The following is a 26,399-nucleotide window of genomic DNA, read 5'->3' as shown; positions in this document are numbered from 1 at the left end:
CGGAATTTGTACAAGAACTTCTACTAGTGCTTGGATGGCCAGGTCTTAAAATCTGTGCTGCACTCCTATCCAAAATACAGCGTATTTTTCGCGAGTGAAAAATGCTTGCTGGCAGAAATCGTTTTTGAGAGCTGACACAAAGGTCCCGTGAAGCTCCAGTATGTCGAAACGATGAAAAACCCACATGTTTGTGCTGAGGATTTTGTCTTATGTCTTTGGAACATAAGGTGCAAAACGACCAAGGAGAGTTGGCACATTAGATCTCGATACCTGATGATACGTTGCTCCAACTTCTGTCTCACAAGTTTATGGGAAGAGCAAATAACTCATGGTACTGCGTGTTCTACTCTTCACCTTAATCTAACTTGAGAATTCATAACAGTTTAATAACGGTAAACAGCCTTTAGACTACCACCAAGATCTGAGTTTTTGTAGCATCTCGCGACCCGAGCGTCACCCATGAAGAGCAATTTATATTTAATATTACAGTTGTATGCTACGATGTTACGGGCATGTATGACATACAGAACGCGCACATCACAATTCTAACCAACACAGCTCTACAACACGTGTCTGACGTACGCGATTTCAAATTAGAGCGAATTAAATTTATCTGCGTATCACAGTTGTACTATACTGTCTACTCAGATTGCAAGAACGCGATTATTCCGTGCCGACAACGGAGCATATCCAATCCATCTCGAAAGGTTTGGCAATCCAGCATCGGTCATTTTTAGACCGAGGTTTTGTCGCCGCTCATGTTTTTGGCCCCGCATTTTATCAGCGGTTTATTCCCCAAAACCTAACGTCTTCATGTGCCCCGATGCAGAAGGGGTTGGCCTCGAAATGAATGAGTCTCAGAGGCCTGAACTCGCTGGTAGCACACCCCTACACTAGTTCATCCCAACGGTCTTCGACCATGATTTCCAGAAAATAACAGTCGGACAAATTTGATCATGAATTCCATGCCATATACCATATTTGCTGCGCGTCTCAGTTATTGACTACAGTACCCAACACAGTGACCTTGGATATGTAAAAACGATCGCAGGATTTTCGCAATAAATATTTCATACATATTAACAGATAGCTATGGCACCGTGTCGACCCAAAATTATATCCTTTACGGTCCCTACTTAAATAACCATGAAGGGGTAAAAATTACAGTAAACTTGCGAATGTGAGTGGCTGTAATGATGGTATTTACTACTATCCTCGTAACTCGTGGTAATCGAACAGTTATTACGAAAATATGATGATTGTTTAGCGAAAGAAAGCAGAAAGTCAATTTGACATCATTTTTCGAGCCTGTCGCAGGATCAGACGGGCTGATATACTATATGTCTGCCACTATAGAGATTGTAGAGATCTCTATACTGCCACTACACCAGCTCCCAAACCAGACTTTTGGTGACGTAATAATTATAGTGTGGGAATAACAATTCACTACGGCTTGTAAGAGCTACGATTAGTGGTGCGTCGTATCAAGTTTTTACAATTGCGTCGCAACTACAAAAGTTACACTGATTCTAAATTTCCTATCAAGTTTATTTGAATTATTCCTCGTCAGAAAAGTTAGCAATTGATCACGATTTTCATTCGCACTTGATCCGGATTTTCATTCGCACCATTCGCACCACCTTCGTGATTCGCACTTGACCCGGATTTTCATTCGCACTATTCGCACCACCTTCGTCATTCGCACTGCAATTTTTTTCATTCGCACCAGTGCGAACCGTCACACAGGTTGAAAAGCACTGCAGTATACAATAATTGTCGAAGCCTGAAGCTATACCTCCTGTGACTTTTATGCGATCAGTACCAATTACTGCAGTATGGCGTATAGCATTAATTCATATATGACGGGGATAACAAATCATTTATGACCAGCCAGACCGTACAACAGGGTGTCAAACTTAAATTGCGTCCCGGGCCGGATTCAAACCTTCAAACCGTCCGCGGGCCTCGCAGTGAATTGGTTGCAAAATGTTAACGTATGCTCTTTCTTTTCAATTGAATACATTATTTTATAGCATTTCTATATAGTATAGCCTATTACATTTATCACCATGTATTATATATATCGTAGGGATTTCATGCTAGCAAGTAGGAACACCTTCGCGAATAATGGAGTTTGCCAAATACTATGATCGGCCGGTTGAATAAAGTCATAAACCACTGAAACAGTGGCGCTAACGACGATATAAGTTGACATACTTCCATGGTCCCTTAGTCGTAAGTCGTAATTTAGTCGTATGGGTTGTGAGGAATACAAGTTATTTTACAGTAAATGAAGACGTTGGAATTTGGTTGATTAATATTAAATCTCGATTCCGGTTTCTCTGGAGGCTGGGAACGTTTTGAGTCGGAAGTGACGGAGCAATGCAACCACAGATATTTAAATTAGAATTTTGTATTACAGATATTGCCATTGAATAGTATATTCAGATTGAAATGAACCCATGTAAACTGCATATAAATGTTATAGTCATTGTTGTTTTCGCTTCTGCGAATACCTACTTATTGGGCAATTTTCAATAAAACTAAGTGTGCACTTTTTGACGTCTCGAAATTGGGTGTCAATATCACCTACTTGTTTCTAGTGGTGACTAGAGTGAAGCCACAACAACGCATTCGGCTAGGGTATAATGTGGTCTAATGAAAATGCTCGACACTTGCTGTCTTAGGGGATTATTTAATAGCAGTATTTCATACAAAAAGATCTCAACATTTAATATAAATGTGCTGGATAATATAACGATTTTTCATCTAACTGCTAACCAAGTACTTATATAGTCAAGATGAGCATTGGATTTTAACACAATGGTTCTTGGCATTTCCCGAGGAAAGTGAGAGGTGGGTATCGTCTGTAAAGAGAGTTGTAGTAAAATTAGAGCATAATGATATATCGTTAATATATAGTGAAAACAGGGTGGGTCCAAGTACGGATCCCTACGGAATTCCACAGAATACAGATGCGGAGTTCGATGCTCGATCATTGACTTGAGTAAGGATTGCCAACTGCCATACGTCCGGAATTTCCCAGACATGTCCGGAATTTCCCAGACATGTCCGGAATTTCACTGAAAAATCTGCGCCCGGGAGGAATTTCTAAAATATGCCTAAATGTCCGGAATTTTGAAGGCTTGAAATAGGCTCAAAAGTTTTTCGTAAATCAACATAAAAAATATTATTTGCAAGCGGATTTATTCTAGTCAAAATTATTCTTCGCGCCGCTCCCGAGTTAATGCAACGTATATTGATATTATTATGGGCACCAGGCATCACCCTCGCCAAAAAAACAACCAAAATAAATATAAATAACCATCATTTACTGAAATAAGTCTGATTGTAACCGCATTGATAAGCTAACGGTATCTTCCTAGAGTTGGTTAAGGCCGATTGGAGGCATCAGTCACAGACAATAGTTTCAAATCTTGGGGTCGTTTGCCTTTATCTGGGGATCGCGATGATGTTGGACGTGATCAGCTTCCTAGGCCGTGAGTAAGTTTGAGCAAGCTGATTTTTTTTACTAATCAACATCAGCTTATCAAGTTTTAAGCTGGGCCACGGAACATTTTAAAGTTTAAAATGAGGTCGCGACCATAAAAAATTGGAAATCACCGCATGTGCACCCTGCTGGTGGTACATTCTATAGTAGGCTAATATATGGAAGAATCGACCTTATTGACATATTTCATTCACAGCTTTTAACAGTCAAATGCATGTAGTAGATACCCAAGAAGGTAAATCGATTACCCTATGGAGGGGCTCAACTTCATGGGCATTTTAGAGCGGAAGGGGCAGAAAAATGTTGTTTCGGCCCTGATTAAAAGAAACCACCAGATAACCGCACCGACCTAACAGTATAACGGGGCTGTCAAACACAATCCCAACAGACCAGGCGATTTCATCCGGCCCGTGGAGAAATGTATTGCAGACCCTAGCAAGTAGCAATCAACAAAGCTCATATTACAGATGGCTCAATTCATGACCTATGCTCTACTCCATTCGTATTTTGTATACAGTCGATGGGCAATGCTTTGCTTGTGTGACGTTATATTGACACCTCATTTTTAATCCGCTAGTGGGCGCTGAAGATTGTCCGGAACTAGCTTCACAAAAATATAGTAATTATAACTTAAGTGTTCTGTTTACGATTTGTGAGTTGCTCCGTAAAAAGATCCCGCACAATCCTTCGAATACCGTAGCACTCAAGTTTATCAATTAATATGAAATGGTCAACAGTATCAAATTATTTCCGCAAGTCAAGGGAAACAGCTATTCCCTAGGTATTAGTTGCATGCACATTGTGATAACTAGTAAGAATATCGATAGAAATTCCATTAACCGATGATGCATCAGTTTTTCCAACAGTATCGCAGAGCTAGTCAGTACGGATATGGGTCTATAATAATAAGATGCGAGCACATAGGGATCAAGACTAACAGGGAGGAACATCAGACAATCAACGAGTACATGGGCATTTAACTATCTATGACGGTAATAGTGACGTCACAGGTCGTGCAAGGCTGGTTAAAGGGGCACTGCACTCAAAAAATGATGTGGTCTCAAATTCAAGGGAAAAACGTAAAAAAAAATTTGGTTGCAGCCATTTTCTTCAGAACGCCACCGTAATGGCGCTGCAATTTATTGAAATTTCCACAAACACATCCGGCTGCAGCTGTCGCGGCTCCGGCTCATTGCTTAACCCGTTACATGGCAGGATGAATTCATCGTCGCACTTGCTCGACGCGATTAGGCAGTCACGCAGAGGACGAACTTCGTTCAGACAGTTGTCAACCGATATTATGAAGGAATTATGTCTCGCGCCAGGGCGGTATCCTGTTAAGTATAAGCGTACGGTACCGACGCTCAACCAACGTAAGATGTTAATTCAGGATTTGTGTCTAAAGCTTGTTATGACTCTATGATATTTGCCAGATGACTGATACTGAGAATTGAGATGCCATTGCAGTTATATATTGATGCAAAGCTAGTCATACAGCTGTAACATTGAGCGGTGATTTCACAGCTTATTACTGACTGCACAGTAGTGTTGTTCATATTTGAAAAATTGTTCGCCTAATTTCAAATGATAGTTTAGTGTGTCTTCCTTCCTCTCAAAGGTTCACGGGGCAATTCTCCTTACTACTGGATCTGCAATGTCGACCATGTCACCTGTTCATAGCTTTTGTGGCGTTATCAGTTGAAAACGGCCATGCGGAGATGGGATATTGTAATAAAATAGCTATGTTTACAAAATTGTACTTGAAAGCAGTCCTATAACGGCCATATTCATCTCCATTTTGCTCTGCACAACCTGTCTATCCTGTTCATGGAAAGCATGTATTGGTTGCACGGTTGACATTGATCGTTCATCGAAGAAGCGCCATTAAGTCGAGAACGAATGCAGACAGACTGGTACAAACATTGTTGTGTAATATTTTTATCGTATCATGTTGTTCTCAGTTTCCAAATGATTATCTGTTTTCATCAGTTCATTCACGCAATTCCTTTGACACGTACATAATATCTAATTTGTTAAAATTATTACTGGTATGGAAGAAGATCTGGTTGATGAATTTACTTCTAAAGAAGATTTTGATGATATCATGATATTTGGTGAGAGTCTGCCGTATCAATTCGCGCCACAATATTAAGAGGAGGAATTCGTCAGTCTCGTTGCAACTCTAGAAGCACAAACTCATGTCTCTGAATCGTCAGAAAACCAGAGTCGAGAATGAGTGTGTTTGCTGCAGGGAGATACAACAAATAATGGAGCTGCTGGGGAATGGAGGGTCGCTTTGCATAACAGAACATGACGATTTTGTCCTACATATACAACCCTCCATTTTTGAAACATTATTCAAAGTGAACAGAAAAAACTGGAATAATAACAATCAACTGCATGGTCCTGGCAGAAAACGACACATACTGGAATGGATTATTGATGGCGATGGTGGACTGTACGTCGGTTTCAAATGGCCGATAGAAAACGAACTGCGATTGAAAACACTGCGGCTCTGCTATATAAATCGAAATCAGTTACTGTATGGTGTACAGCGAACTGTTCGCATTCTATATTCCAGCAGTGGCAACCGTGTTTCACACTTTGCTTACTCAGTGAATTTTTAATAAATACCAGACAATTGGAAAATAGCCGGAGTATTACAAGGGGGCAGTTGTTGTTAGTAACTGGAAGAATTGAATTGAGCTAGTAAGCTGCCTACATAGCACTGCACACGTCATAAAACTTATTGGCAAAGATGTATTATTTCTGTCACGCAGGGATATTTAGAAGTTAGAAGTTCTAGAACGCTGTTTCTGGTGCAATGCCGACGTTGTGATAAACTTCCAATGCTCCTAAAAAAGGAAGATGTGAAATTTACTGATCTGACCACGCTCTGATAACTGGTGTTATCATCATTGGTTCATTAGCAATTTTATCAGTTCAATACACCATAAAAATGCGATACAATGAAAATGAAAGGAAGGTGTCGAAGCGATTTGGAGTAGTCTATGGAATCAGACACCCACCTTGGCCTAAGCGATGTAAAGAGGAGGCATGCAGATGTGATGAGTCATAAAAATTACAAGTATGTTTGAACAGAGTAGTCATCTGCTACGAATCCCGGATCAAAAATTTGTTTTCTATGAAGGATTTTAATGCTTTGAAACTAGGAGATCCGCATTGCAACTATCTAGTTCTTAGGCCTTGGTCTTCAGTCAAAATGCCTCTCCCTCAACTCATGTTCGCCGGTGATGTGATGCAGCAGAAGAGATATCCATCTTCTTTTTAGCACCTGCAATCGCATATCGTTATATAAGAAGTTATTAATATGTGGTGAATGACATAGTCGATATGCAGACTTACACTGCTATCTTGGCCACAATGCTGACAGCACCACCACAAGTGATTAGTGATGCTTCTTGTCCATAGTAGCAAGTCTTCCATACCTTTCTTCTTACCCAGAGACACCCACTTTTTTTCAGTCCTGAGAAACGGTTATCAAGGCAAAGGAAGATTCAAATAATAACAGGATTCAGTTACCTTTGCAGACATGCCATACATCAAACTGGTGATTGATTGATGGATATTTACCATCACCCACCACTGTAATTGGTTTACATTGACTCTTCATCTCCCGTAACACATCATATGTTCCTCATGGTACCTCGCAATAGTTGGCAAAATATATTGCGATTGTATTGCATAAAAATGACGTTCCAAAATGTAGTTAGTGTCCAGTACTTTGAACGGCACATCTTGTCATTGCTGCTTGCAATCATGTCAATGTATTTGTATGTATATCCAATATCCTCAATACAAAGTGGAACAAACTTATTATGAAGATTCTGGGTAGAGCAAGACAATACCGTAGACGTTTTTTCAGGTCAAGAGTTATTTATTTTCCACAACACGAACACCACCAATCAGGGTTCCTCATGAACATGACAATACATTAAAAATTAGTTAAGGGTTCGGGACCTGCAGGAAAATTCATCATCTCTAACCGTAATCCAACGTTATATGAACCTATCCTGAACCCAAAACTCCTCAGCCTACCCCAAAAACATATACATATATCGTCATCTTACTAATAACCGGCAGCCATAATTTTACAATACCCTCATCTTATGATTCTCGAACCCGAATTCAAAACCAATCATGACCGCTATGATCTTTTGAGTGTTCATGGGGCACAGTGATTGGTGATGATCATGTTTTATACATAAGAAAAGGACATGATCTATTTCTGTTCTACAGAAATAGAATACACTAGGCCTGATTTAGAAATAAATCTCCCAACTGAACATCGTCTGTTGAAAGCCGTATCTAGACCGCCTTGGCGTGTAAGACATATTTACTTCATAACATCGGCTGACAACTATCTAAAGTTCGTTCTCTGCGAGACTGCCTAACAATCGCGATCGCGTCAAGTGCGACGATGAAGTCATCGTACCATGTAACGGGTTAAGAAATGACCCGGAGCCGCGACAGCTGCAGCCGGATGTGTTTGTGGAAATTTCAATAAATTGCAGCTCCATTACGGTGGCGTTCTGAAGAAAATGGCTGCGGCCAAAATTTTTCTTACGTTTTACCCTTCAATTTGAGACCACATCATTTTTTGAGTGCAGTGCCCCTTTAAATAAGCGCCAATGTGGATAGCTACGAAATATAGTTCGCGGAGATAGACGGCATTAGTGACACAAAGTCATTATGCACAACACAGCATCAGATTAGCTCGTAGGCCGCATTTGTTTCGGAATTTCCTGGCCGACTTCTACCAATGTTAATTATCCTGTAATACGTTTCGAGTAAAGTTGAGTTTTTCGATAATTTATTGATACGCAACCAAATCACACCCCGAGGTGGTAGCCTACGCGGTAAGAAAAAGGTTGAAAACCATACTACACTAGGCTATTGGGCCATCTCCGATTTGACCATTGGCGATCTCTAGGCTAGATTTTCTTATGTTCAATCCATGCCGAAGCAATCTGACACAAGACTATCCACAAACTGCGCGAAGATATGTTGTATTGCCATGTTCGAATGCATCAAGTTTGCTTCTTAACAGTTTCATTGATGAAATCGAAAATTAGCAGATAATATTTACGAAATACGCTCGACATTGGCGGTGCCAACAGATGCAGGTTTCAATTCGTGTACCGTAAATGATCTACTGAGAAAACCATCTCAAATATTTTATCAGCCGTGCTACAGATCGGGTATAATCCTTCGAAATCGGTTCTGGTGATCAGACTAGTTGACCTTCACGGTCATATCGACCATTCGTATCTGATACCGAATACTTTGTATATCTTACCACCATCATTGCCGTCTGCTTGTTATGTATTTTGGCTGGATGAAAATAAAGACTCAGCTTGATGAGCGTGAATGCACGATCGCTGTTGGTGAAGGAGCAAACGTCGATGCCGGAATATGTGCCTTGCTAGGGTCGTTAACGATTTTATTGTTGTTGCAGATCAAAGATGACATGGATCTATAGTTCCTTCAAGGTTATAATAATCGAAACAAACCATAAATACGTAAACATTTATGTCATGTAGGCCTACTATAATGTCGATTAACCACCCAACGGAGATACTGATTCTTTTCGGCGTTCTCATTCTCTGGTCAGAGATTCGATGAGTTTTCGATGCTTTGGAAACTTTTTCAACAAATCCTCTCTCTTGCTCATTTCGAAATCTTCGTATTCGAACCCTGGCATAACGGTTCCGCCCAGAAGACTGTATATGCCCTTATTGGGAAATCGCAATCTCGCGGCGTAGTAATCCCCTAAAATGTGAATATAAAAAGTGGAAGCCACTAGTGTACGGTGTATAGAAATAACAATGAGTCTGAGACCAAAAAAAACTATCGTCATTCGTGACCTCGCGTAGATCGCAACATAGATCTTTAATGCATTGTTGAGCAACCCCTATGATGGTTCACCCGTTAATATAGTTCGTAATACTGGATAGAAGGGGACCTCATGTTTACTGTGACTGTGTTACTGGATATCGGTGTGAATGAAAATATCAATTATGTGTATGACACTGACAAATTCCTCAGCAGAGAAGACAATGAGCTTGCTTGTTTCCTTCGAGTCACTTTGTCGCCATGTAGCGGATAATTTGAAAACTACCGTTTGGCACCGTACAGAAATGGCAAATCTGGTAACTGCACTTTTGTTCGTGACGGTAGTAGCAATGTACTCTCCTTCAGTTTATTTTGTTACTACTTTCATCAATTCAAAAAACCAGACAATTACGATAAAATTGGTCACTTGGAACATATTGTGGAGTGATATCGCAGTGGTATGATCCACAGATGCAACACCAATGTTTGAGCGTTCGATTATAGAATACTAACCTACGTATAGATACGAAACTACGGATGGTTACGCTTGGGCAAACAGTATCTCACTTGTTGAGTAATCTAGAATTAACATAATGGTAGTGCTAGAGCTAGCGACCAGAGCGCGGAAACCTAATATAATTGGTCTTAATCGAGCTAGTAACGCACTGATTTCGAAAATACAAATTGAAATTGTCTCAGAACCAATGTTCCCTCTTATTTTTGTCGAGTCTGCGCAAACGCACCAACTCACTGCGCAGATGCTTGAACAACAGTGCGTAACGACTAAACAAAGGTCATCACTTCGGATTTTTACTGCGCAACTTAGATTTTCTGTGTGCAGAGACCGTGTCAGCACTTTGCATGTGCACACGGGCGCAGCTTAGAGGGAACATTTGTCAGGACAATGGAGCAACCCCGAAACAGGCCTCAAAGTCTGACAATCTTCATTTATTCCACAATGGTACCGCCGCAACACAATGAACATAACAATGACCAACTTCGTCAAGCGATAGTTCGGAACAATGCCGATCGTCAGACTTTGATGGCTGTTTTGAGGTGGTTCCATTGTCCTGGCAAAAATCTATTTCGTATTGCCCGAAGCAGTGTGACACTAGCTTTAGTTTGTGACCAGTTTTATCCATTTCCGTTCCCGCATCTCAAGCTGCAGCATTACCAATTATGTTGCTTTTAGATTGCTCAGCAATACGAGAGACCATGCTTGCTCGAGCGTACCGACGGGTTTTGCGGGAGCTGCGTATCTAGTATCTATCCGCTGGTTAGTAATCTATAGTTCGAGTCCAACCGTGGTTCGACTCCAAATTCTTACCAAAGTGTTACATGTTTATCTAGGTTGCTCTTCGCCTTTTCCTCCGAGCAAGCGGTGTCTTAAGCCTAGAAATGGCCGTGCTGCAAGTCATCAGAAACGGAATTAAAAGAAATGTAAGTCGACCTTGCGTAAATGACCATTGTAGTCTATAAACGTCATGAATACCACTAACCACTTGGAATATTCGCCCAAGCGAACACCCACTCAGAACAGTGGCCGCAGCATCAAAAATAGGGGTATACAATGTCTTTCGAAGTAGCCCTTATTTGACGGGACCTTACAAACTGGCAATCCGCACACATCGTGAAAATGCGATTGACTATTGTGAATTCACGCCTGGCACGAGAAAATCTCATTTTTAAATGTTTGGATGAAATCGTTATTGTAGTTGGCATAGTTTGTCAAAATAATTAGTTATAGTCACCACGCAAGAGTAGAAATACGTCATGACACTATAAAAGCTGTCAAGTAAACAATTTGGAAGCTATATAGAGGACATTTGACGTGGCACAATTATAGGCAGAATATTCTAAAACAGGGGTCACCAACCCGGTGCCCGCGGGCCCCAGGTAGCCCGTGGGGACTAGATGAGAAGCCCGCGAGCCCATTCTAAAAATAAGTGCAATAGCAGCCTTTACCAATATTCGTCAGATTATTACCAGTGAGCTTTCAAATATATAGATTGATTGATTCAGCTATTCTTGTTTAAAACACACTAACATGTATTTTACATATATAAACACTTAAAAATATCTTCAATTACAATTAGTAGTAATATATAGATGTATGTGATAGAATCATCAGAAATTCAAGATACGGCGCATTGCCTATACAGGCGATATGACGAAATGCCGTCCACGGTCTCCTTGAAATGGCGGGGGGTTCCGTTATGATAGCTCGACGTCCAGGATCATGCCAAAGTAGTACACAATATTACTATTCGGAGTCAGATAGCCGTGAAGTAGCCTACTAGCAGATTTTCAATATCTGTATACCCATTACGTATTGCATCTTTTGGCACAGCTTGTTTCTGTTACACTCAACGCATTTTAATATACCATGTTTCTAACTTTCTGTAATCGTTTCTGCTGTCCGGTGTAATGAAATCTTGTCATTTCTGGATGCTGAAGAGTTGGATATTGAAATTGTAATACTGCAAAATGACCCCCAAATCAGTCTGCAGCAAACGTTTGGTGCATTGTTGATACGAAAAAGTACAGGGTGTATGCCCAGCAGTAGCTATGAAGGTTGCAATCAATGTTCCCTCTCAATCTTGACGAGTCTGCGCACACTCACCACTCACTGCGCAGACCCTTGGACAACAATGCGTAACGAGTTTGTTTGTTTTTGGGTATTCATGGTGTTTGTCGACTACTATGGTCATTTACACCAGGCCGGTATTCTTCTTATTTTACCGTATCTGTCGACTTATAGCACGGTCCACCTCTATAGACTTTTAGTAAGACACCGCTGACGTGGATGAGGTGAGTGCGTAACGAGTGAAAAAAATGTCATTACTTCAATTTTTTTGTGCGCAACTTAGATTTTCTGTGCGCAAAGACCGTGTTATCACTGCGCATTTGCGCACGTGCGCAGCTTAGAGTGAACATTGGTTGCAAGCGTCTATGGTTCAACTTATCGTTGTGAATCAGTCTTTTCGGACATTAACTTCATCAAAAACAAACACAAAACACGCCTAATTAATGCACATCTGGAACACTCACTCAGAATTGCAGTGTCAAGTAGGCTACCAGAGTCAAGCTTCCCACTGACTGCTATAGAAACAAAAAACATGATGTCCAGTCATGCCCAGTGCTATGAATATCAAAGCGGAAATTCAGTGTTGTACGGGTAAACGAGGGGAGCAAATAGTAGCCCGCCGCTTCAATCATTACGCAAAAGTAGCCCTCGGTTGCAAAAAGGTTGGTGACCCCTGTTCTAAAATTTAACAAAAATTGACCTGATCAGAACATTGTAGCAGTACAGCTTAATCTGGGCTACTGGCATACTCCTGATAGCTCGGATATTGATCATTTTATTACTCGGATATTGATCATTGCATTACCAAAGTCAAATCAAAGCAGCGTTAGATTTACCTTCAAATATTGGAGTGATGAATAGCAACTTGAATATGATGATTAAAGTGCCATATAGCAATAGAAATGATCAATCGCTGAAGAATCCATTTGCGTCACCGCTATGGTGGTCGTGTCACTACTTTGCTCACTACCTTTAATTGGCGATTATATCATGGATAAAGAGACCCAGGATGCCGCAGGAAATAAATAACTAAACTTCAAGGGGGCAACAGAATGCCAATGGTTGCCATACCGATCTATTCTTATATAGCTGAATACGCTATGCAACGCATCCTGCGACCTTTTGATATATTACTATTTCCCATAACAGTTTGATAGTTTGTTGTGTCCGAGGTTATACCAAGTCAACGCTCTTCGAGTCACAAGTCCTACTCTGATTGTAACGTTCGACCAGGTCGCGCCAAAGTCCAAATAACAATTTTCAGTCACGACGGGTCATATTTTATCATCTTGAACAAGTAATATGACGTCATAGCTGAACTTCCACCGCATGGCAACTTTTGAAAGGGATGTGATAGTGAAGTAGTGATAGTGAAGTATTTTCAGGCTTTTGGATAGTTTTGGAGCGAATTATAACTTATCAAATCCAAGGAAATTATATGTGGCAGTTAAATATTGTCGAATACTTCAAAATCCCAAATGCTGACGCGGGCTGCGTGTTTGGGACCGCTGGCCTAGAACATGCAAATAACCACAAACTAGTAGGATTAGACGCAGACCTGGGCAAAGTGCGGCCCGCGAAGCTATTCTGTGCGGCCCGAGGAAAGTTGCTTGGCATTCAAAACATAAAACTTGTTTTTTGAATGACTAAACCCATAGAATGTATCAAATGAATCCGTAATTCTATTACTTTGAATTCTATTACTTTGAAGCCTATTCATTCATATGCCACGATATCGCTGTCTACGTACCTGGCATGCGTAATCCAGATTCAAAATATAGGCAAGTGGCAAAGTATGAGTAGCAACTGAAGTCACAAGAAACACGCTTTCCATGTAGTTTAGTTTAAACCGTCTTGACATTGTCACATTACGCATTATACGGTATGTGTTTCAATTTGTGACGTTAAATGTTTCCAAACCCTTAATTCGTAGAACTAGTCAATCAGTGCTCGCGATTACTATATGACTCATCATATCGATCACCCATAAATGTTTAACGGGCATGACGAAAAAAAGAAAGCCTAAATATTTCGCATAATGGAGTCGGGGGGTAAAGCCATCCTTTCAGTTTTTGCCCATCATATCGTCGAGATTAAGGATTTTATTTAAAGTCGGTCTTATGACAAGAGCACGAAACACACGGTAAAGGGAGGGCGAAATTTAAACAAACTTCAAGCTTCGCTCACAATAAAGGCTATTTAAGCTGCACACTGCTCGGAAGGCAGCGAACAAGAAAATAAGCTTAGTACTGTTGGATATACATTTCAGTGCAGTGGTTCTCGAACTGGGAGACGTGAAAGCATCAGACAGGTGGCGCAAAGCCGAAGTTTATTGAAAAAAAATTCGCGATATGCCCCTAGCCCACAATTATCTCGTCAACAGCCATAACATTCCGTGTGGATTGCTAGCATTCTCATTGCACTTTTAAATATTTTATGATATCATAGGTGAGCGCGATGTTGTTCACTATCATAAAGGGAAGGGTGCCTAAAATTTTTAGAACCACTGTTTTAGAGTCGTAATAGAAGAAATTGGATAGGGGTCTGACTGAGATAAAATGTATCATGTTTAATATTATTTCCTATGATCACAGCTAACATATATTTTTAATTCGCCGTCACTTTCTCATTACTAATTACTAATATCAACAATTTCACTGGGAAGCATTTATTAACAATGAAAATTTGAAATAAAATCAAAATACGCAGGAGAATATAGCTAATTTTTTTCATTCGGCCCGCCAACGTATTTATTTTTCTCATTTGGCCCGCGGAGGAAAATAATTGCCCACCCCTGGATTAGAGGCTATAGAAAAATAGTTCAATAGGCATATAGAGTCTACTTGCGATGAATTTAATTGAAGCAGCAATGAAATATATATCCGATAAAATCGATGCCAAACCAAGAAGTATTTGAACTCACCTCTCTTAATTAACATAAAGAATGTTCTCCTCGGTCGCACAAGATTTGTTATCGTCAGTTTTCCAGTGACATGATCTATGACAAATACAGATATCTGCGCCCCCGTGTAGAAATGCCACAACTCATCTGATTTCAATCGGTGGAAACTTGAGAAATCGTCATTCTGTCAAATTCACATATAAATAGATTGCGCTATATGTATTACATCAATATGAAGAATCCAGATGAAATTGATTTTCTAGAGAATTTTCAAGACTTTTAGGCGATTTGGGATCGTTGAATCAGACAATAACATCCATTTCTTTGAATTTGCTAGAATGTGAGAGATATTCCAAAGGTTGATTGTAAAGCGTTCTACAAATTGGTCTACAAATATAGCATGAAACCCATGCTGCAATATAAATTTGGATTCTCGTTAGCTTCGAGGGTTTGAGTTATTTCAAAGTCCGATGATCTGAGCTGAAGCTAAGTCAATTATTCCCCCAATTGAAATAGGGAAATTTAAATGATCCTAACAATTATTATGCTCATATTGACAATTTATTTCACTGTCATCCTTCATTTTTGCGATATCATTCGAACGATAAAAGGTAAGCACCGGTTAATGGTTTTCTGAAAGCGTGACAACCTTGCCTACGGATTCATGCATTTGACACCCGGATGCCATCTTGCTGATCGACCGTATGGACATCTGAGAGATATACATTTCGTAGAACATCGGTTAAGTCTCTAGACAGTTTTGAAGTCGCTCGTGGATGGTGGAATCGGTGAGAGCAACGTCTATCTAGCAATACCATGAGAACCTGATTCCGAGTCTCGTGAATGTGAAGAAGTTTTCAATTAGGAACAACATACTACGATTTATCGAAAATATTTCAATCCCGTTTTTGCGAAGAACATAAATTTCCCAAAACTGTGGCTGATTTGAAAACACTAAGGAATTTTCCAACAAATGCCTTACATCATCCATAAGCAATAAAAATGTTCTTATCACAAAACATTCCGTTGACTATATTAACCGTTGGGTATGTAATACAATACAATCCGAAGGAAAATTGTGCAATACATCGAATTACATCGTATAGTGGAAATAAACTTCCGCTACAAGTACAAGGTGTTGCTTTCACACATGCTCTAGTTCAGTGCTTTTCAACCTTTTTGAGCTTCATTCGCACTTTTTTTGGAAAATAAATTTCATTCGCACACTCCTACCGAAAATTGCTATACAAAAATAAGATGAAGATTGGTGTTGTTGTTTTATTAACGCATAACTTGCAACATCGTGGTTATTTGCGTCCACACAGTAAATTTCATAAATTTCATAATGGCATGTGTTCTTGAACTTGAGTCTTTTTTCGGCTCATTTGCTGCCTCCTTTCAAGAGTTCGGCTCTCTCTTTGTCTGAGCTTTTTCAATGCGCTGTGTTACAGCGGGTTCGGCGATGAGGAGCCCAGATAAACCTCCGACACATAGGAACATGGCAGAGCCGAGACTCGAACCATCAACCATCGATGTCGTGACTGCAGTGTTCAACCAACTGCGCCACTCGCTTCCCAGATAAGATGAAGATACATAAAAAATATTCTATTCAGATGTGCAACAAATTGGCTACCATAGCTGTTACGCCATGAAGTGTCTCATTAAAAAGGCAACTCTTTTCCCTCGTTTTGATTTCAACTATTTCACTAAAACGCTTTTCGGCTTGGATGGCCAGGTCGTAAGAGTTGTTCTGCACTCCTATCCAAAATACAGCGTGTTTTCCGCGAATGAAAAACGCTTGCTGGCAGAAATCGTTTTTGAGAGATGACACAAAGGTCCCGGAGGCTCCAGTTTGTTGAAAAGGTGACAAATCCACATGCTTGGGTTGAGGCTTGTGCCTGATGTCTTGGAAAATAAGCTCCAATACTGTCCAGGAGAGTAGGCATATTATAGGGATACCATACGTCCTCTTTTAAGAGGATTTGTCCTCTTTTTTGACTTTTTTTAAAGTGTCCTCGGAGGACGCCCTTTTGTCCTCTTTTTTGAGATTTTGTCCTCTTTTTTGAAAATTTAGGTCACATTCAGAGCAAATTGCGAGAGATATGCCGTAAATTAGCACAGAAGGGACGTGACCCTCCGGCGGGTATTTCGGAGTGAAAAACGGTGATTTTAGCTCTGAGCGAAAAGACCTTTTTTTAGTCATCCACCTAGCGATGTGGAGAGAAAAACGGTATTTTGAGCTCTGAGTGGAAAGATGACCTTTTTTAGTCAGTCAACCGATCACAAAGTGGGAAAACTTCACCGGTTTTTGAGAATTGTTCTCCGGTTTTGCAAGTCTCAAATTTCTGAAAAAGTGTCCTCTTTTTAGATTTCAAAAATATTGTAAGCCTAGCATATTAGAGCTTGCTACCTTATGAAACGTTGCTTCATCATGAGTTATGTTTTTTTTTCGATATCCCATTTTCTGTCTCGCGAGTATATGAGAAGATCAATCAAAGTCACGATACTGTTTGATCGACTCTTTAGTTCAATCCAACTTGAATATTCATAGCAGTTTAATAACATTAAAGCTGATTTTTAGACTTCCACAAAAATCTGAATTTTTGTGGCATCTCGCAACCCGAGCCTCACCTATGAAAAGGAATTAATTTTTAGTATTAGAGTAGTATGCTTCGATTTTACGAGCACGTATGACATACATAACACGCACACCACAATTCTACCAAACACAGCTCTATAAAATATGTCTGACGCACGCGATTTCAAATTAGGGTGAAGTAAATTTCTCTGCGTATCGAATTTGTACTACTATCTTCTCAGATTGCAAGAATGGGACTATTCCGTGCCGACAACGGAGCATATCCATATCGAAAGGTTTGGCCATCCAGCGACGGTGATTTTTGGCCAAGGTATTGTCGCCGCTGATGTTCTTGGCACCGTATTTCATCAGCGGCTCCGCATTTCATCAGCGGTATGTTGGCCAAAACTGCACGCGTTCATGGGATCCGACGCAGTAGGTGTTGGCCTAAAAATGAATAAATCTCATTGGCCTGAACTCGCTTGTTGCACACCCCTACACTAGTTCATCCCAACGGTCTTCGTCCATGTTTTCCAGAAAGAAAGAAAATTCGGAAAAATCTTATAATGAAATCAAACCCCGAAGGTCCGCTGATTCTTATGGTCATGCCATATTTCTGCGTGTCTCGCTTATTGACTACAGTACCCAACACCATGCCCTTGGATATGTAAAGACTATGGCAGGATCTTTGCAATAAATTTAACAAATATAACTGTATGTCTGCAACTACACCAGCTTCTAAACCAGGCTTTTCATTACGTAATAATTATAATGCGAAAGCTATAATTCATTACGGCTTGTGAGGGCTAGGATTAATGGTGCGTCAAATTAAACATTTTTCTACAATTGCGTCTCAACTACAACAGTAACACGACCCTTGCATTTTCTATTAGTTTTATTTGAATTATTCCACGTCAGAAAAATGAACAATTATTCACGATTTTCATTCGCACTCATCCGGATTTTTCATTCGCACCGTTCGCACCACCTTCGTCATTCGCACTGCAATTTTTTTCATTCGCACCAGTGCGAACCGTCACACAGGTTGAAAAGCACTGCTCTAGTTCAATGGTTCTTCACCGCCGTCAGCGGCATACCAGAATTTTATAACTCAATTCCCTATTGCAATAATATGCACGCTTCTCCATGAATTAGAGAAATATATCTGTAATGAAAATTATAAATTGATTGATAAGTTACGAACGTATTTTTTGCATTATGTCGTAATAGAGAGTTCATAGGTACCTTTAGGCGTAGGTCGCAATGGGGCAAGTATTGTACGAAACTGTTTAAATGTAGCCTACGACTCGTTTCAGGCCAGTTATAAGTGCAGTTGAGCGACACTAGCACTATAATGGAGTTCTATACCAAACGGCATCGCAATTCATTAAGGAATATCGAACAATCACAATCAAGTTAGAGGCCTAACTATATGAGTTTCTCAGAGATCTTAGATCAACATTCTGCCGAGAGAGCAATATTTTTCCGTTTTTAGGTCAAAATATAAGCGCCCTACTCATAACAATGTGTACAATCGTATTCATTGCATACTCACCATAGGTGTTTCACAATTGATCGAGTCAAAGACATTCATCATTCAATACCTCTAACAAATAGGGTTCTTCTGATACTCTTTAAATCCTTAATCCAATCGAAGTTACACTATGGCATCCTCTGTTGGGGGGCTGCCAGTAAAACTGCACTCAAGCCACTGCAAAAACTACAACATAAAGTACTCCGAATCATAGCTAGGGCCCCAAAGGGGCCTGGCTGCCCATCCAACAAGTCGCTGCTGAAGAGATTCGGCGTCCTAAACATAGAAGATATGCGGAAACTAGAAATCGCCAAGTTTATGTATCAGTTCCACTGCGTGTTGCCCCGAATATTTCAATGACTTCTTTACCTCGGAATCAAAAGCGCACAAGTACAACACACGCGCGTCCACGTCGTCCAAATATCATATGATCGACCGAAAAAATCATCGCTCCATCAAATATGCCGGACCTGATGTGTGGAACAGTATCCCGCCGGCCATCCGACAGTCGACGAGCATGTCCACATTCAAGTCGAAATACAAGCAATTACTACTAAATAAATACAGTCCATCCTCAAGATTACCGGACCACGACTGACCTATCGATCTCGCTTCCCATGACATGCCGCCCTATTTATTGTCGCTTTCTTTTTCTCTACTATCTTCTTTACTTTCATTCAGTGTGCATGCCTCCTCTTTACATCGCCTAGGCCAAGTGGGTGTCAGATTCCATAGACTGCTCCTTGTCGCTTCGACACCTTCCTGTCTTTTTATTGTATCGAATTTTTTTGTGGTGTATTGAACTGATAAAATTGCTAATAAATTAATGATGATGATGATGATGATGATAGTAAATGTGCGTTCCAAACGTTCTAGTAGCGTTATTTCCGTAACGCTTCGGCAAATTGGTGTATATGTCCGTGCTTATGTAGTTTTCAACGAACCAGCCTCCCTCAACATGTGGTTGCATCGAATGCAGATTGATTAATTCTCTTGCTGTCTGATGCAGAGATTGTATAAGAAAGTTATATTCAGTCAAGCCATGTCCGGCAGTACTCTCTTTCACTGCCGTGTATAAGGGCAGGAGTTGTCAAACTTTTTTGCTTGCATGCCGCAATCCATATCTTAATATATTCGCGCGCCACATATAGTAAAATCGAGATTAGCAGCAAAAACGCGATTTTTTATTGATAATATGGTAACCCACGACATGGGGATAATGCATATATATGTGAACAATTCAAATATTGATTCGATGAGAACGCTCATCCGTCTGAAACATTACAGAGATTTTACAAGCCGGCCATCCTGAATATAGAATCTGTCAAATTTAGAAGTGAAAGAAGGTTGATCCGATTCTGAGAATATTATGGAAATTTATATCTGTGAGCAGCGATCGGTTCATTGATTTGATGACCGTACTTTCGGTGTAGATTCAGAATATCCAATGCCAACAGCGTATAATCCATGTAACATTAAAAAAAAAACTGAGCAAATGGCTTGCTGTGTTGAGCTTGGCTTCTTCACGCAATTTCGGGAAGACGACATCAACATAATTTAATTTTGTCTCAATTGTTTTATTAACTCAGTTGATCTATTCTGCAACTCATAGATAGATTGTGTCAATGTAATTATGATGATCGGTTGCAAGTGCTGGGGTTTCAAATTGCAGCAACGAATTCATTATATGAAAAATCATACATATATAATGCGTTTTCACCGACGACATAGAGAAATACTTTTTAGGCGATTAGCAAACCATTCATCTGCAACTTTTCGCTTCTTAGATTGTTTTGAACAACACATTATTAAAGAATTGTGAACGAGTTATGAATGAATTGTACGTAACTGTGCCTTGGTGTTCTGGAATGTTAAGCAACCGAGAACTCTCAAAATCCGGGGCCCCGAGGTCGGGCTATTGTGATAGAAATAACATCGAAATAGTATAGTAAGCTTAAAACTTGATCACCATAATGATGAAAAATATCAAGAAAAATGAATCAAGTAGAGGCAATAATTAGATATTTTCAACGCATTTTATCAACATTTTTGAAACGTTTCTCGAGGCTGTTGCGAGCCGTGGATTTTCATGCCCCTGGTATTGTAACAGTGTTGTTGTAAGTTCTTTATTCTTCAAGCTATCAGATCGCAGCACAGACGCATGGAAACATGACCAGTAAATACAGCACGTGCACCTCGCACGGCGTACATCCAAGAGAGTGAACGCATCAATAACAACACGCTTCGTCAATATGCATGACGTCATAACTAGCCACAGATGGCGCCCCGTTACATATACCCCCCTCCAATTTTTTAGAGGTAACATGAGGAACATTTACCTCTAAACTAAAACCGATAACACATCAAATGGAAAACCGAATCAAAGGCAAAAAGACACATACAACATCATGAAAACTAGGCCGAAGAAATAGCTGACACAACAATCAAACGACACATCGAGACACAACAATAAGAACATGAAATTCCAAACAATCTTGTCGATCATCATCAGGTCTGTCGATCCATCCACTCAGGTATGCGAAGCAAGGTATTCAATTTCTTCACCGCACCATTTGATAACGTCTTGTACAGTGATGGAATTCAACTTGCTGACATCAGTACAGACGCAGTACGTTTTATCTTCCGTCGGCAACAGAACAAACGGAGCATTATGCTCATTCCAGATTTTCTCGACAACAGTCAACTCTTCCAAGTCCAAGCCCGGGACAACTTCAATACCATCACACGCCACGACAGACCCACAATTCTCAAGGTGCGCTAAGGAATCATACCTCTTAGCAGTTCCCTCGGCCTCGGTCACAGGCTCACAATCCTCAAGTTGTGCTAAGGAATCATCCCGCTTAGCAGATACATTAGGCTCCAACACAGGCATACAGTCCTCATGATGCGCTAAGGAATCATCCCTCTTAGCTGACACCACCACAGATCCACAATCCTCAAGATGTGCTAAGGAACCATCCAACTTAGCAGACACCTCGGACAAAACAGGATCAGCCAGACCAGGCAAACCAAGTGCACCAACATTTTCATGCTTTCTCGGAAGAATTCCCGACGATACAACCTCATTACAAGGCCTAACAAACCGCAACCGATGCGCAGGCGTATCTCCAAACCTTTGCACAATACTCAATACTTGATCAAGAATACTCTTCTGAGCCTCGACCATGTCGTCAATCCGGCGATGAGCCCGCTTGATTTCTGTACGAATATATTCATGATCCTTACGCAACCAATCCATGACACTTTGTTACTGCTCACTAACTCTTGAAAGGCTTGAAGACTGGAGTGCCCGCCATTTGTAACAGTGTTGTTGTGAGTTCTTTATTCTTCAAGCTATAAGATCGCAGCACAGACGCATGGAAACATGACCAGTAAACACAGCACGTGCACCTCGCACGGCGTACATCCAAGAGAGTGAACGTATCTATAACAACACGCTTGGTCAATATGCATGACGTCATCACTAGCCACAGATGGCGCCCCGTTACAGTATAGTGCATGCGTTGGTAAACTTTGTTCTGGCGCAGACCGCTAAACTTTATTGGGAGTATTCGCGGACTCTCTAGCCTAGCAGAAAATACACCAGTATACGAAAACGAACAATGGTATATCTATTGAGATTATATTATCGTGAATATTAAGTAAGCCATTTTTCAAGTACACAGCCTGTGATATATTAGTGCCAATCACCAGGTGGGTGCTGCAATTACATTTTGCATTCAATCGGAATAATTTTGAGCGCTAATGTTACCAGAACAGTGCAATTTTCACTCTGGACAAGGACGTATATAGATTGTAGGCTATATGCATGACCGTACCAGCCGCATTCCAAACCCCCCAATCGAAGGGGGTCAAAATCATTTCACAAATATACATAAGTCAAATATATTTGTGTGAGTATGTCACGTATATTGTGAATTGTATGTACAGATGTATTGGTGAAATGATGCCTACAAGGCAGGGTGGTATAGAGCGGCGAAACCCCTCTACAATTCCCTTGAATACCTTATAGGGGAGGGGGCAGGATCAGTGTGTTGGAGGCAGGGCTGTGGAGTCTGTAACTTGTACCACCGACTCAGGCTCCGACTACCACTCTACACATTTTCAATATGCCGACTCCGACTCCGACTCCGACACCCGGGTCTTTAAACGTATCGATTCCGAAGCCCGACTCCCACTCCAGCATTATTACCAATTTACTTCGAAAATTATATGCCACATGATTAACGGTGGCATGTTAAATTGTTGCATTGTGGCACAGCTCGAATTATCCACTATGCAATTACCATGAAAGAAAGATTTGCTAAATATATCCTTCCTTTTTCAAGTTTTTATAACATGGAGTCACTAATATCCGAAATGTATGAATCATTCAAATATGGCAGATATCCAATCCTGTATAATGAAAATGTAGATAAAAAATCAGTGTAGCTCTTATGTATAAGTCAGCAAATAATGAAGAGATTGAACCTACTAATATTGTCATTGTACACTATACTGATTACAAGCACACACACTCTTACTACTAATAGACATTGGTCATAAATGGAAATTAGTTAAGTAGTCAAAGACCGTAGCCTATGTCTAGTATACATGTACAATCTTCCTTAATCATTTATTCGACAATTTTACAAAACCAGCTGATGCATTTGCTCTATCACAATATCATATTATAATTCCAAAAATTGCATCAATTTTGACTGCATCGCAAAAACGCATATTGCGATTTTCTTCCCCATTGCAACTGAGTTGTAATTTGCAAGTAATGTCTAATTTTATCTATGTCAGAGGTGGACAAATTTTTCGGCCAAAAGGACACATGAGATTTACGAACCATTGCGCGGGCAACTGGAATGTTGATAACCTTTTATTAGTCGTCCGATAGGAGCGAACCGAATTAGGTAACATTGCAAACAAGACTTATATTAATACGCTCTAAAATTGATAACAACATGTCATGCAACTGTGCAATGCGCCATCAGGCCCTTATCGCGCCAAGCGCGAAATTTTTTTTGCAAGATAATTACTGAATTATATCAATAAATATGTTGCTAACATACACTGGGGGGCGAATCTGTATACCACTGGGCTCATTTGTCAAGGACAGGATTATTCGACGGTTAAACATAGCAAAATCGACGGTATCAGTGAACATGCCTCTATCAGTTTGTGCAAATGCTTCGTCGACGATCTCGCTGCGAGTGCACAAGCGAAGCCGCATGTTGGACGGCACGTTATCTCCTAATTGCGAATATAGTCTGACTCAACTCTATGAATAATATGTATTTATAATTTCCAGAAGGGGGCTCAAATACTGAATGCAAGAAATCTAGTGACAATGAATCATGCGAAGTACCGAGAAAAATTTCAAGTCAAATAAATCTGCTATGAAATATTCTACTTTATGGTCATATACGAAGATCTGGGATAAATGTGGCTGGCCCCTGGATACGTCAATGCTTCAGAACTATTGTTTTAGTCATCATCAAATTTCGCGGTCATGCTAATCAAATTTTGGCTGGCCTTGCGATTGTGCCTGATGTCATAAATAATTCCGAGAATTACCTCGCAGGCCACACCTAACCTTCTCTTGTGCCAAATTTGGCCTGCGTGCCACGGGCTGGCCGCACCTGATCTGTATGGTTATTAATAACAGTGATAGGTGGTACATAAAAATTATATTGAAAATTCTTTGAAAGCGAATGTTTTCATGATAGAGAAGTTGGAGTCGGAGTCGAAGTCAGGGTCATTCTCACCAACTCCGACTCCGACTCCAGTCAGTATTTTCCCTACGACTCCGACTCCGACTACAGCTATTATAGTTTTCACGACTCCGACTCCGATTCCACCGAGTCCGACTTCACAGACCTGGTTGGAGGGGACCTGGCATAGTGCTGATTCGGTACTCGCTATATAAGTATATATGTATATGTAAATAGGTGCCAACGATGTTAGAGAGAGTGAATTCGTTGAGACAAAATGACCGACTCAACAATCAACAGTCGATTCATCATGCTGACCAGGATTACCGGCAGGACTCAGGCACCACTTTGAGAGCCCCACGAAACTTTGACATATATATCATGTTCAATTCCACTTCTTGGTGGCATCACCCGCACACCAATATTTCTTCTACGCGCCCTTATACACCCGATAAAAGAACACAAACAATAATTTTTCCTTAGCGAACCTAGTAGCGAATGAACCGCAATATGTAACGGCGAACACAAGACTTACATACTTATATCTATCGGCTCACTACTAATACGTGTTGTAGTCGAGCCAGGCGTGAACAATTTTGAACAGTAATGATATAATTTTATACACTTGGATGCATTACTATCGATTTTATCCTATCCCAGCGCATATGAGCAGATGACCTGTAAATCATCATCATCATTGGTTTATTAGCAATTTTATCACTTCAATACACCACAAAAAATGCGATACACTGAATAGACAGGAAGATGTCGAAGCGACTTGGATTTGTCAATGGAATCGGACACACACCTTGGCCTAGGCGTAGTAAAGAGGAGGCATGCACACTGAATGAAAGTAAAGAATACAGTATAGAAAAAGAAAGCGACAAGAAATAGGGCGGCATGTCATGGGAAGCGAGATCGATAGGTCAGTCGTGGTCCGGTAATCTTGAGGATGGACTGTATTTATTTAGTAGTAATTGCTTGTATTTCGACTTGAATGTGGACATGCTCGTCGACTGTCGGATGGCCGGCGGGATACTGTTCCACACATCAGGTCCGGCATATTTGATGGAGCGATGATCTTTTCGGTCGATCATATGATATTTGGACGACGTGGACGCGCGTGTGTTGTACTTGTGCGCTTTTGATTCAGAGGTAAAGAAGTCATTGAAATATTCGGGGCAACGACCGCAGTGAAACTGATACATAAACTTGGCGATTTCTAGTTTCCGCATATCTTCTATGTTTAGGACGCCGAATCTCTTCAGCAGCGACTTATTGGATGGGCAGCCAGGCCCCTTTGGGGCCCTAGCTATGATTCGGAGCACTTTATGCTGTATAGTTTCTGCAGTGGCTTGAGTGCAGTTTTACTGGCAGCCCCCCAACAGAGGATGCCATAATGTAACTTCGATTGGATTAAGGATTTAAAGAGTATCAGGAGAACCCATGCTGGCATGAAGCGCCCAAGGCTGTAGAACAGGCCGCACTTCGGTGATAATTTAGTTTCTAGGGACTGAATATGACTCTTCCAGGACATGTTCGAGTCCAGTAAAACTCCGAGATATTTGGCATTATCTGTGTTGGAAACGGGCTGACCAGCGATATTAACGGTTAGGTTATTTTTTGAATTGACTGTCAGCAATTGCGATTTCGAGGCGTTTATGCAAAGGTTGTTCTGGGCCGTCCACTCATGGACTTTGGGCATTTG

General features: G+C 40.6%; 1 protein-coding gene and 2 long non-coding RNA genes across 3 annotated transcripts in view; 1 reads left to right on the top strand and 2 right to left on the bottom strand.

Moving 5' to 3' along the window:
• LOC145453786 (uncharacterized) overlaps positions 1-26,399 on the top strand; it is a 495,978-nt gene that overhangs the window by 457,054 nt on the left and 12,525 nt on the right. The window lies entirely within an intron of this gene.
• Positions 5,959-7,010, bottom strand: LOC145454759 (uncharacterized). Its single transcript, XR_013920221.1, has 2 exons — positions 6,878-7,010; positions 5,959-6,806 (listed from the first exon to the last, which is right to left on the bottom strand). It is a non-coding gene; the product is annotated as an uncharacterized LOC145454759 (long non-coding RNA).
• LOC145453778 (uncharacterized) overlaps positions 9,010-26,399 on the bottom strand; it is a 46,173-nt gene continuing 28,783 nt past the window's right edge. The window contains exons 2-3 of the mRNA XM_080331769.1: positions 14,878-15,040; positions 9,010-9,304 (exon numbers count right to left, since the gene is read on the bottom strand). Of these exons, the coding sequence (XP_080187895.1) occupies positions 9,132-9,304; positions 14,878-15,040 (336 nt within the window). The 3' untranslated portion in view covers positions 9,010-9,131. The remainder of the gene's footprint in view (positions 9,305-14,877; positions 15,041-26,399) is intronic.

This window comes from Botryllus schlosseri, chromosome 13 (genome assembly GCF_051294905.1).
Source record: "Botryllus schlosseri isolate E-star chromosome 13, Bs_hap1, whole genome shotgun sequence".
Classification (NCBI taxonomy): Eukaryota; Metazoa; Chordata; class Ascidiacea; order Stolidobranchia; family Styelidae; genus Botryllus; species Botryllus schlosseri.
This window is presented reverse-complemented; position numbering and strand designations above follow the sequence as displayed.